The sequence below is a fragment of the Tympanuchus pallidicinctus genome, unplaced genomic scaffold (assembly GCF_026119805.1).
Source record: "Tympanuchus pallidicinctus isolate F22 unplaced genomic scaffold, pur_lepc_1.0 scaffold15, whole genome shotgun sequence".
In the NCBI taxonomy this organism is placed as follows: Eukaryota; Metazoa; Chordata; class Aves; order Galliformes; family Phasianidae; genus Tympanuchus; species Tympanuchus pallidicinctus.
This window is the reverse complement of record NW_026294669.1, coordinates 9,070,992-9,083,098: the sequence shown is the minus strand read 5'-3', so window position 1 is coordinate 9,083,098 and position 12,107 is coordinate 9,070,992. Positions and strand designations below refer to the sequence as shown.

The 12,107-nt window shown below is 50.1% G+C and overlaps 1 protein-coding gene across 4 annotated transcripts in view; it reads right to left on the bottom strand.

The window, feature by feature from the left end:
• Positions 1-12,107, bottom strand: part of SLC12A8 (solute carrier family 12 member 8) — a 46,465-nt gene that overhangs the window by 33,204 nt on the left and 1,154 nt on the right. The window contains exons 2-7 of one of the 4 annotated variants that reach the window (XM_052674796.1): positions 10,857-11,205; positions 8,857-9,050; positions 8,215-8,361; positions 7,184-7,219; positions 4,973-5,164; positions 2,046-2,277 (exon numbers count right to left, since the gene is read on the bottom strand). In XM_052674796.1, coding sequence (XP_052530756.1) covers positions 2,046-2,277; positions 4,973-5,164; positions 7,184-7,219; positions 8,215-8,361; positions 8,857-8,928 — 679 coding nt within the window. In that variant the 5' untranslated portion in view covers positions 8,929-9,050; positions 10,857-11,205. The other 3 variants (XM_052674797.1, XM_052674798.1, XM_052674799.1) reach the window with 3 other exon arrangements.

Below are 12,107 nucleotides of genomic sequence, written 5' to 3'. Positions count from 1 at the left end.
TGCAACACGTTATTCAGCAGCATAGTGGACACAAGGTCCCATCTATCTGCTCTCAATTCACCTGCATTAGGTTTAGCAAGAAGAGAAAGCCATGAGGAGACATGGTGGGGAGAAAGGGGAGGGGGCGGGCGGGCTACATGAGGGTGACCGTTTCTGGAGGTGACAATGAGCTTGGGATGGTTCAGAGCCCAGCAGAAAGATGGCATGGGAGTCCCTCTCCTTACCACCTACCCCTTTCCTTACCGTCTACCCCTCACAGTAACCTGGGACCATGTCCATCACTGGGGAAGCACTGGCTGGATCCAATGGGGAAATTTAGAGTTCCATGGCTCCCAAAGGAAGCTCTGGATCTTGGGACCATGCCAATGTCTGGAGCTAAGCAGGAAGGAGGAATGCTTCAGGCTGGTGGCACCTGGGCAAGGCAAGTCTGATTCTGAGTGCCAGTGATTCTCACCTTTTGTTTGCTTGTTTGTTTTCCCCTGCACCTAAACACACAAACACTTTTCCTGCCTTTGCTCTTTACAGCTTCTCCATGCAGTGCCTCTCAGGATTCCTGGCTCTACTCCGAGGTTGAACCCCGCAGCCTCCACAGAGACAGCCACATCTGGAGAAGGGACCACAGCCCCGAGCGCTCCCCACAGCAAGCCGTGGAGAGGGAAAGGAGAAAGCAGCGGGAAGTCCTGCTGAGAACCCCTTTTGTCTAAATAGGGCCTGTCCTCCGACTAAAAATAAAGGCTAACCACAGGAAGGGAGTGAGAGCTTGGCCCACATCCCGTGTTGTGCATGCCTGGGTGTGAGGTTGAGGAACAGGGGGGGACGAGCGAGGGGCCCCCACCCAGCACAACCACACATGGGCTCGGGCGCCAGGCCCTTGGGATGGACAGGCACACTCATGGAGGTTAAACCCAAGCAGACAGTGCTTGGCGGCGGCACAGACCTCCAGCATCTTTCCCGACCTGCTCACACCCCTCCCAGCATGGGTGGGAAGGCGCTCTGCTAACGGGTGCGCAGGAGAGGCCCAGGCCCACAGAGGCCATGCTCACTGTTGGTGCTGACGCACCACTCAGAGGCCTGCTGGGGAAATGCAGCACCCAGCCCAAGCTCAGACCGTCCTCTTAAACAGAAGCTGAATTAAAAAACAAAAAAACAAAAAAACAACACAGAAGCTAACAAAAAACCTTCATTCTCTTTCCTTATAGGTCTCTGGGTCTATACAAAGGTCACCCCTGAGCACTAAGGGAATGCAAACCCGCATGGTTTCCTTTAGAAAAGGACTTCTGCGCACAGCAGCTGCTTGGAGCAGGCTAGCTGCTTTCCCTTCAAGACATGCCAACTATTCCACACTGAACACATGCTAAATATGAAATGCAGATGCCTTTCCACAAGCTGCTTTAGCGGGTTTCTTGAACTTTCCCCCCTTACGATGCTTTTTGATGCAGCAGAACTCAAGAAAAAGGTGACACCTTCTGTTTACTCAGCTAATTACACTTAGTGACTGCTGCAGGGCTGGCTGCAGTGCTCATGAGCTCCTTACAGTCTGCGGTGGGCTCCCAACCAGCATCTCTATGGATGAAGACACAGAGAGGGGAAGGGTGCTCAGGGAACTCCATCCCTCTGCCTTGCCCATCCCCAGCTGCCCCCGCTACCTGCCTCATGCTGGGCACCCCACAGCAGGCTGCTGTCAGGCTGGGGAAAGGTAACAGAGGATACTCTTTGAAACCCCAGCAACTTCCTTCTCCATACCACTAGCCTCTGCCCTGGGCAAGGAATTCAGCAGTGCTTTCTCAGCTGGGCAGCCCAGAGCTAGTGTCAGCTGCACATCACACTGCCAAGGCTTAAAGGATGCCCCAGGCTTCCAGAGAAAAAATTCCTCCATACAAAGTTGTAATGGTCATGGGCAATCTGCTCTAAGAGGCCCTGCTGCCACATCTGTTAGCCCTGAGCACTACCTCTGCCTGGATGCGTACCTTCACAAAGTTGCCTATACAGAAAACCCCAGAAGAACCAACACCCATTTCCCCAGTGCTCAGGACCGTCAGCTTTACCTGGATCGAGGTGTGAAAAGGACCCGATGACAAAGTCCAGCGTCGAGACAGCCAGCAGGAAGAGCAGCAGGAGCTGGAGGCGGATGATCCACTTCACCCCTGCCAGGTTGATCCCGAGCAGCCCCAGCAGCACCGCCAGGGAAATGCCTCGCACTGCCCAGATGTTGCTGAGGTTCAGTACATCCGCGATGGACTCTGCAAAGCCAGTGATGTACATGGCACCTGCAACACACTGAGGGACAGAGGTCTGTGAGCATCCTGTGGGTGCAGTGCCTGCAGCAGGGCTCAGCCTGCTGTTGCCACACTGCAGTGTTTAAGGTGACTCTGGCTTACAGGCACTGAACCCTATTGCCACAACAGAGGACACTGCCAAGGCAGTGTGGGTAAGATACTGTATGTACTGCCTGAGTCAACACAGTAGCAACCAGCAACTTTCCCCTCGCTTTAAAATGTACCTCCAATTAACATTCCAAGAGAAACCTCTCTGGCTTATCCGAGGAAGAAGAGGATGAGTCAATCTTTTTAACTTCTTCTATTTCTCTGAAAGAAAGGCTCCTAGTTAAGCACCTGCCTGAACAGCAGCGACATGCTTCTCCTCTCCCTGCTTCCTATGGTGTACTTTTAACTCAGTATTTAGCTTGCTTGTAAAGCCTGATGCTTCACTGGCTCCCTGTCTCCTGGAAGGGAGCCTGAACATTTGAGGAGTGCATATTATGCAGTCCGTGCTCCCCAAGCACTTGGGAAACTTGTTTATTTCCCTTACTCTTCCTGGGTGGCCAGCAGCCCATATGATGGGACATCCACAGCACAAGAAAACAGCTGCAGGTTCAGCCCTCAGATAACCCTGTGGGGCAGCAACCCCAATTCTAGAGGTTTCCAGGACGGGCATTTCAGCAACACTCCCTTTCAGCACACAGCATAGCTGGCAAACCAAGCCAGGGTATACAGCTGCACATCAGCACCAGTAAGAGTTGTTAGGAGGACACTCAGAAAGGAGCAGAGCAGGAAAGAGCTTCAACATCTCAAACATCCTTGAAGCCTACCCTTCAATAAAACACAATATCTCCAGATCAGGGGTTAAGTGTCTGTGAAGTCCCCAGTCCACCTTGCACAGTAACAAGATACCACCCCACTGGCCCTGCAACAAGGGGTTCTTTCTTGGGGCTTGAACTACCTACCTTGAAATCAGAACAGAATGTCTAGGCTGAATGCTTGCAGAAATCAGTTCCTTAAAAGCCTTTGCAAGACACACACTTTGCTGGGTGAAGAACATAACTGATTTTTAACACCCAGACAAGTGCTACCTTTACATTCGCTTTCAGCAAAAGCTATTTTAGGGCTACAAATCCTTTCTTTATTTGAACAGCTCTTACTGTGAGCCTCTTCAGAAAATGAGACTGCTTAGAAGAGCATCAAACCCCAACCCTGCAGCCCAAGCTGCCATGACCAAGCACATGCTGATCTCTGGAGGAGCTGCTATAGGCATGCTGGATCTGGTTAGGGGAGATTCATGGTTAACATTAGGAAAAATTTCTTCACAGAAACAGTTGAGATGCACTGGAATGGGCTGCCCAGGGTGGGGGTGGAGTCACCGTCCCTGGACGTGTTCAAGAGATGAGTGTGGAGATGTGGCAGAGGGACATGGTTAGAGGGCATGGTGGGGGATGGTTTGAGGTTGAACTTGATGATCTTAGTGGTCTTTTCCAATCTCAACAATCCTGTGATCAAGCATTTCGTCCCGCACATCACAAGAGGACCCCACGCTGGGTTCCAGCCCATCTCTGCAGCATGCCCCAGGATGCTGAGCAACCTCTCATTACTGAAGGCAGCAGGACCACGTACCCAGTTCCTGCGCCACTTCTGACCAGTTACAGCTCTCTGTGTGCAGCTTGCAGCAGAGATGCAGCTCACAGCTATTGCAGAAAAAGGCAGATAAAGTCCGCTGAGCACAGCCAGAGAGAAGGGAAACACATCAGCTTTTGGGAGCACGCAAAGCATTTCTCCTCAAGCTGCCAATTCCCACCCCGCAGCCCCCATGCGAGCTGGACGCCTCACTACAGGATGGGGCTGCCAGAGGCCAGGTTTTACGACACCTGGGAGAGGCTGCAACCTGATTGCTTTCCCAGACAGGATCCACTCAGAGAGCAGGAGTGGAAAATATTACAGGAAGGATTCTCATGTGTGGCCCATTTCCATATCTTGGCTTATAAGTGCATTCAATTTGTATTTTATGGACACTTGCTTTTAATCTGAAGTGAAAGGAGAAGAGGGGATTCTTTTTGGTTTGTGTTTTTTAAGGGTTTTCAGAGATTGCTGCAAGTCAGTCATTTTAAAGCAAACTTCAATAAAAATTCTTGCCTGCTCACCACACTTCAGACTGTTCATAACATCTTTATAGGGAGAGGGGGTTAAGTTATCACAGATTTAAGAGATTATTTTCCACTCTTTATGTTTACTACATATGCATTTCAGTGCTCTGCCACCATGGCTCCTCAGGGCCATTCAAAAAACACAGAAGTTGTGACTCTCAAAACACCACCTTCCCTCTGCCCAGCTCCCATCACACACCAGCTCCACTTCTGTCCCATTTGGAGAAACAATTAAAGCTAGCCCGGTCCACATGTACCCCCACATCCCCAAGGGCATAGTGAGCACATAAAAGCCAACATGGCAGCCCAGAGGGCTCTTTGCTTTAGGTGGCCACCCTGGCCACTGCCTTTCCATTGGATTGATGTCTCCTTAAGGGCAAGGCCTGTCTTGGCACCAAGGGTACTTTGGGAATGAAATGGACATTCTGCACAAAAACCAACTCCTCTGCCATTTTAACTATGCCAAGTGCCATTTGGCCTGCTCTTACGGATGCATTTAGAAAGACTGATAAGTTTTCTAGCTTTTCTTTTTAATTATCTTCTCACGTTTCTAATTACCTGGCCAAAAATATAAAGGAGCCCAATGGTCCCCCCGACTTGACCTCCAAGGACAGTAGAGATCATGGAGTAGACGCCTCCACTTCCAACGCTGCACTTCTCACAGACTCCAATTCCAGATAGGATTGTCACCAGAGCAACCAGGACCACAAAGGACACCAGAAACATGCCCATCACAACACCAGTGTTTCCCTGCAATGAAAAACAATAACAAAAAACAACTCACACAAGAAAAATCGTTTGAGACAGAAAATGGACCCAGCCACTTCTAGTCACTTGTGATCAATAGCTATGGAGTCATTACGGATGAAAAGGAAGAGCAAAACCTCAACATGCACCCTAATTATGTAATTAATGTAACTGATTGCTAAATTCACAGATCTTATTGATGCCCTTTTGAAGGAGAGCTGCCTCGTCCTGCGGCTGGACAGACCCTTCCATGATAAGGCTCTGCTCCATCACTGGGCTCCTGCATGAATCATTGATTCCGGCTTCTGGCTGAGAAAGGATGATGCCAAACAATGACTCAATGACCACGGGGAGGGGGTTGCTGCCATTGCCATGTTTCATTATGTTTGAGAATGAAATATTAACCAAAAACAAACAAACAGAACACTTTCAGAACAAAAAGCAGTTTCAAAACCAAATGTTTGGGATTTGTGACAACTGATCTATTAAAATCATCACACTGGAATTTTAATTTATCACAACGTTACCTTTAAAAGCTGCAATCCTCCCAAGCGATAACAAAGAACAAAACCCCCAGGGAAACACTGCCTGGAAAATAAATAATGCGCTCATAGGCCACCACACGCGGGGCTTTATCTGCCCGATGTATGCAAAGAAGCAGGTGCCTCTCACACTCAATTTCCTCACACGCATTTTGTGCGAAGGATTTCACCCTGCTGATAAAAACTTCCTTCCTGCTCCAGGCAGAGGAAGCGCCAGGGAGGAGCGGCTGCAGCCAAAGGCGCAGGGTGAGCAGCAAAGCCTGCCTGCAGTGCAGGGTACGCTGCTTGGGGCGCTCCGTTTGTGGCTGCATTTCCTATGTGCAGTGAAAGCATGCCTTCCACAGAGCCAAGGAGAAGGCACTTCGTTCCTCCATGCAAATTCAAGCGCCTCTTCTGCACTCAGGACCTTCCAAACCTCTCTCTCACAGCTCTAATTTATTTTCCAAAAGTTTTGCTCCGTGCTCCAGCCCACCTTCCCCTGCTGACAAACTGCTTAGTCCAGCACACTGCCAGCCCAACTGCATCATCAGAAGCCTCTCCCAGTGCCCAGTTCACATCTGGCCTCACTTCCTCTGCCTCGACTCGTGTTTCAGGCCCTGTCCCATCGCTCCTCTCTATCCTTGCTCCCTCTCCTCCCACTCCAATAATTTCTGAGGTCATGCTAGCCTTGATATGGGTTTGTTTATTACCAGCACTGCTTCTCATCCTTGGGATTGGTTGAAATCCCAGATCTCTTTTTTTTTTTTTTCCCTTCTTTTTGCAAAACAACAGAAACATATCCAGGATGTTACTATCATCATAAAATCCTATTTTGGTTCAGCATCCCGCGGCCTTTGACAGGGCTTTATCTGGTCAGTGGGGAACAGAGCCAAGATTTGTTACAAATGCAGCTGCAGGGTCAGCCCAAAGCCCAATACAACCCGACACTCCTTTAAAAGGACAATTGTTCCTTTTCCTCCATAGCTTATCCTAAGGTTGAAAGGGTTAATAAATACGACACGCTTCAGTTAAAAAGAAAAAAAAAAAGCACACATGCAAACATACACATGGCCTTGGGCTTTTCCAGATCCTGGAGGAGGCACTGGGCAAGCGCAGCAGCTGGTTAATGGGCAACGTGGGGCTTTAGGCAGAATAAAGGTTTAACATTGGGGCCAGAAGAGACCTAACTCCTTCCAACAGAACACCAGTGGGAGGAAGGCAGAACTGGGAGGCAAAAGCCCTGATTACTTATGCATGCATGCTGGAAGGATGGAGAGTAAGTGGGCAGCGCAGTGGTGCAGCAGTTACTGAATACATGTGGAAGACTGAGGTCCCCTGCAACTGCAGGCGTTACCAACTCCAGCTCTGAAAATCTACAGCAAAAGCCTGACAAATGGATCCATGCATGTGTGTCCTCTGCTAAGTGTGCTCTGCCAGCCTTGACTTCTCCTCCCTTCCTTTTCACGCTGTCTTCCAGCTGTTCCAGTTTTTATTTACTTACTTCATTTTTATTTGCGCTCGTTCCGGCAGTAATTCGCTTTCAGGGGAGACATGGAGGAAATCAGATCAAGAAAAGTGAAGCTAAGATAATCATCCCGGTTTCTTCAGCCTGCAGTTCCCACCAAAAAGCACGAGCCATGTTTCACATGGTGAAACAAAGAGCACAGCACCCATGCACTGACCCACAAAGGATCAGTGGAATGCAGGGTTGGGGTTTGCACCCTATTGTCAGTGAGGGAACAGCCCCACTGCATCTCAGCTGCCCTATGGATTCACCTGATTCTGTAGCTCTGCAGGTCTCAATATTCCCTTTTGATGCCTTCAGTGAAGAAGTGCTCAATATAAAGTGCAAGCTTCCTTTTGGAAAACGTTCACTGTGCCTGTGACACAAACTTGCACTTGTGATGCAGACTGAGCCTGAAGCTCAAATTCCGCTACTCCCTGGAGATGCTTTCCTTTTACTAAGGGGAAATTTTAAGGGACAGCACAACAAATTGCAGCAGGAACAGTTCCACACTGCAGTGCAAGAGAGAAGAGGCAGGCCCCAACCCTGCACAAGTCGTTGGGTTCATACAAAGGAGCCCCTTGGGCAGCGAGGACACTTCCACCTGGCTGTGGACTGCCCATCTGAGACACACTAGGGACCCCAAGTAATGCAGTTATGTTTGGAAGAGATCTGCTCTGGTGGTACTGGGAAGATGTTAAATTAGCTCTACCTGCAGTAAAGTGCTTTGCCTGAAAAGCAATTCTTCTGCCTCAACAGCACAACATCAGGATGTCCCAAGCTACTGTCTAGGTTGGTGGTTGTGGTGCTGCTTTCTTTTTCTGAAAGCTAAAACAGGAAAACTTAAAAATACCACCTTCCATTTTTGTGGAACCTTCTAAAAAGCTAGGAAATACCAGAGGACTTCACCAATTCATTGCCTATGAGCATCACAAAACCAAGAACACTCAGGTTCTGATGGAGAAGAGAGGTGAGGAGAAAATGACCTATTCCCATTCTTATGTTCAACCGAATCAGCCCTCACTCACCACAAGCCATCCTGTCCTCAGGAAAAGAACCACTCCAAAAATGTTGATCATGCAGGAGGTGAAGACGCCATCCCATGTCCCAAAAAGCACCGGCTCCCACACGAACAGCTGGATCTTCCACCAGGGCCTGCTCTGTGTTTGGGATTCCTGCAGGAAAGCAAAGCCTTTAGTTTCATCCCTTACACTCTACAGGCAGGCTGCAGAAGTGGTGTGAAGGTCAGTGACCATTATAGCCATGTGGCTTGCCATCAACAAGTGTGAAGATGTGACTTAGCTCCAACTTTGGAAGCGGTGTGTTTTGGGAGGCCAGGCTGGACGGGGCTTTGGGCAATCTGACTTAGTAGGTGGCAACTAGCCCATGGCATGGGATTGGAACTGGATGAGCTTTGAAAACCCCATCAAAAAGAACAGGGTCAATGCAGCATCTCTTGGAGCAGAAGACAAACTAGGTTGGATAGACTGGGGCTGGAAGAATAGGTTCAAATAGCTCTGTCATCACACAAAGCCAATAGATTAGGGATGAGAACACTGAGTTTCTAGAGGAGATAAAGTACATGTGCAAATTTCAGAGCTGCTGAAGCCAACAGCTGAAACCTCAGGGGACGTGCAGCTGGGCTGCAAGGGGAGCTGGCTCCCACGTACCTGCTGGGCCTCCTCGTGGAACAGCTCCTGCACATGGCCCTCCCCTCTGGCATCATGTGGCATGTTCATCATGCCCTTTACACTCCCTCTGCCTTCGGCTGGTGGGTCTGAGCCCAGCACGTCAGCTCTTCTCCTCTGTCAAGCTCCTGCAGCGCCCAATTCCCTGCTGTAGGTTCATGGTCTTACTGCACTTCCTGTGGAAGGAGCACAGACAGAAGCCACTGCTGCTGTTTCTCAGTCTGCAGAAGCGCGAGGCTGTTAACCAACCAGAGCCAACGGCTGATGCTGAACCACAGAGTGCAACACCACCACAATACTCTCTCAACTCTAACACTTAACAGCCCTTGGTGGGCTTTGCTCAGTCCTTTCCTGCTCCTGGCAACCCCAGCATCCTGCAGCACTAGCTTCACAGCTTCCTTATGTGCTGTCTGGGAGAAGTATTTCCTTTCACTTGGCTTTAAATCTGGCTCCTGCTCATTCTATTCCATTCTTCCGTGCTGTTATGACATGACAGAGCACTTCCCAGCATCACTAACAGTTGCACAGCATTTATCACCTTCCCATCCACTGCACTGTTCTGCAGACTAGAGCCCCTCCTCTATATTCTCTGCCTGACAGAGGGCCCTGCTACCCCTCTCTCTTCCAGTGCAGTGCAAGGATGGTAAAGGAAAGATTATGGTGAGTCAGCCTCTTTTTCCATGTAAAAGCCATAGGACAAGAGATAACGACCTTAAGTTGAGCTAGGGAGGTTCGGGTTGCATGTTAGGAACTATTTCTTCTCAGAAAGAATGGAACAGCAGTGGCACAGGCTGCCCAGTGATGGAGTCACTGTCCCTGGAGGTGTTCCAGAACCATGGAGATGTGGCATTCAGGGATGTGGTCAGTAGGCATGGGTTGATGGTTGGTGTCAATGAGCTTAGAGGTCATTTCCAACCTTAATGATTCTATGACCCTACCAAAAGGGAAAAATTGGCACAAGCACTTCTCTGGAGGTTTCATTCCTGGAGTTGACCCAGTAGGAACCACTGCCCTCCTAGATATCTATGGCCACACAGCTGAGGGTTTCCTTCCTTTTTCTCAGTTAGAGGACTCCAAATCCATACGCAGACAACGTTCTCCTAACGTCACCCCCTCTTCCATTATTTAATTCTACAGCTACTTACACACCTGGATGGATGCATTACACACTGGATGGTCACATCCCTTTAGCCTGTAGAGCAACTGAGGCAAGCACCACACGCAGGCAGGGCATAAGCTACAACAATGAGAGGCAAGCACACAGCCACGGCAATCAAAATGACAGAACGCTTTCTAATTTTGGAGTTAATTGATAGCTGAATCCTGAAGCTTCTACTAAAGACACCAAGCAGTCTGTGAAAAAAAAAACCATCTGACTGCAGGGCCCTGCGTGAGACAGGAACGCAAAGGAAATAAGGCAGCAGAACACTCCTGCGCATGGGAGCTTCCAACCTGCTCAAAGTTGTTCACCTGTTATTCACTCACCCCAACAGCCACAAACACTGTGTGAGCACAGCTCCACACTGCAAGCACTGGGACCCCCACAGGGCCCTGCCCTGCAGTATCCCACACGTGGTGGGATCAATTGCTCAGCATTGCTGGGGAAGCAGCCCTGGTCCATCTCACTGCTGCAGCTTCCTTTTCCTATTTCCTTATTTTATTTTCCTTTCCTTCCTCCCCCTCCCCCCCTTTATTTTTTTCCTTTCCCCTCTTTCTCTGCTCGCTTTTCCCCCTTTCTGCCTCTCTTTTTGCTTGCTTTTCCTCCTTTTTCCCTCTTTTTTCTTTTTCTTTTTTTTTTTTTTTTGCTTCCTTTTCCCCCATTTTTGTTCTTATTTTTGGTTCGTTTGTTTTTCTTTATTTTCCCTCACTTTTGCCTCTTTTTTTGCTTTCTTTCCTCCCTTCCCTATCCCCACCCGTAGCACAGTCCTAGCCCCCAGCACTTCCCACCCTCACCCCCGTTTCCCCCCGGTCCCACCGCTCACCTGCCGCCCGCAGCCGTTCCCCGGCACCGCCTCCTCCCGCCGGGGGGGGGGGGGGGGCGCCGGGAGGCCGCCACGTGTGCCGGTGCGCACCCTCTGCCCGCCCTCCTTTACGTCGGGAGTCGGCCCGAATGGAGGCAGCAGGTAGGTAGGATGTCCGTGCCGAGGTGCCGGAGGGACGGCCGCCAGCACGGGGCAGTGGTGCTGCAGTTCCGCAAGGGAGCGGCCGCCTCCCGCTTCCACGGCCCTGCATAGAGAATCGACCGATCGATGGGGCTGATCGTCGAGTCCAACTCCTGGCTCCACGCAGGGCCACCCGAAAGTCAGACCGTCTGACCGAGAGCTCCGTTTGCTTCCAAAAGAAAGCAAATTCAGGCTATTTCAAGACGGCTCGGTAATAAGGCAAGGCAATGATTTTCCAGCTCACAGAGATAAAGCACAACCCTAGCTTTAACCCTTCACTTTGCAGAAACAGCAACGGCTGGGACAAAGAGGAAAGAGGTGCCCGGACAGGTAGATGGAGTCGAATGGGGAGGGCAAAGAGATTCCTGGAATGTTTCTGGAACTCCTTCCAGGAGGACACGTTTATAGGTACCTGCGAGCAGGCTGGGCCAGATCCTCCCATGGCATGGGCCTGTGCTCCCAGTGCAAAAATGCAGACTGACATACGCTCCTCTGAGTGTCAGCAAGTCACTGTCACGTGCAAAGCGCTTTGTTTTCATTAAAGAAACATGAGTATACAGAAGTAACCTGAACGCCAGAGCAGCAGCTCGACGTCAACTAAGCACACTGTGTGGCAGTACATGGGTCATTCAGCAGGAAGGGATGTGCATTTAGGTGCATAGGGCTGGGGGATGACGGGAGTTGCAGGAATGCTGGATGATGCTTATTTCTGCCACCACCAACCCCACTCACAGAACCCTGCTGCCCTTCGCAGCATGGCAGCTGCTGGGCACACACAGCTCGCGCCTCATGGAGCAGTGTTGGGAGTCAGCTGCACGATACGAGTTGCATCACCTAGTGGTCTACAGACACATCTTATGCCAACAGTAAAGCAGGGTGTTCAACCAAGAGAGTCCTCCTGAAGCAGAGTTCTGTCCACGGAGAGCCAACATTTTCCTGAGTTCATTTATGTGCTAAACTGCAAAAAAAAAATTGCTTCTAAAGTGCATTTTCCCTAATGCTGCATAGTGCTCCTCCATATCCAATGTCAGAGGGCTCATGGGCAAGGAACTGCAGTGCTCTCCTCCTGTG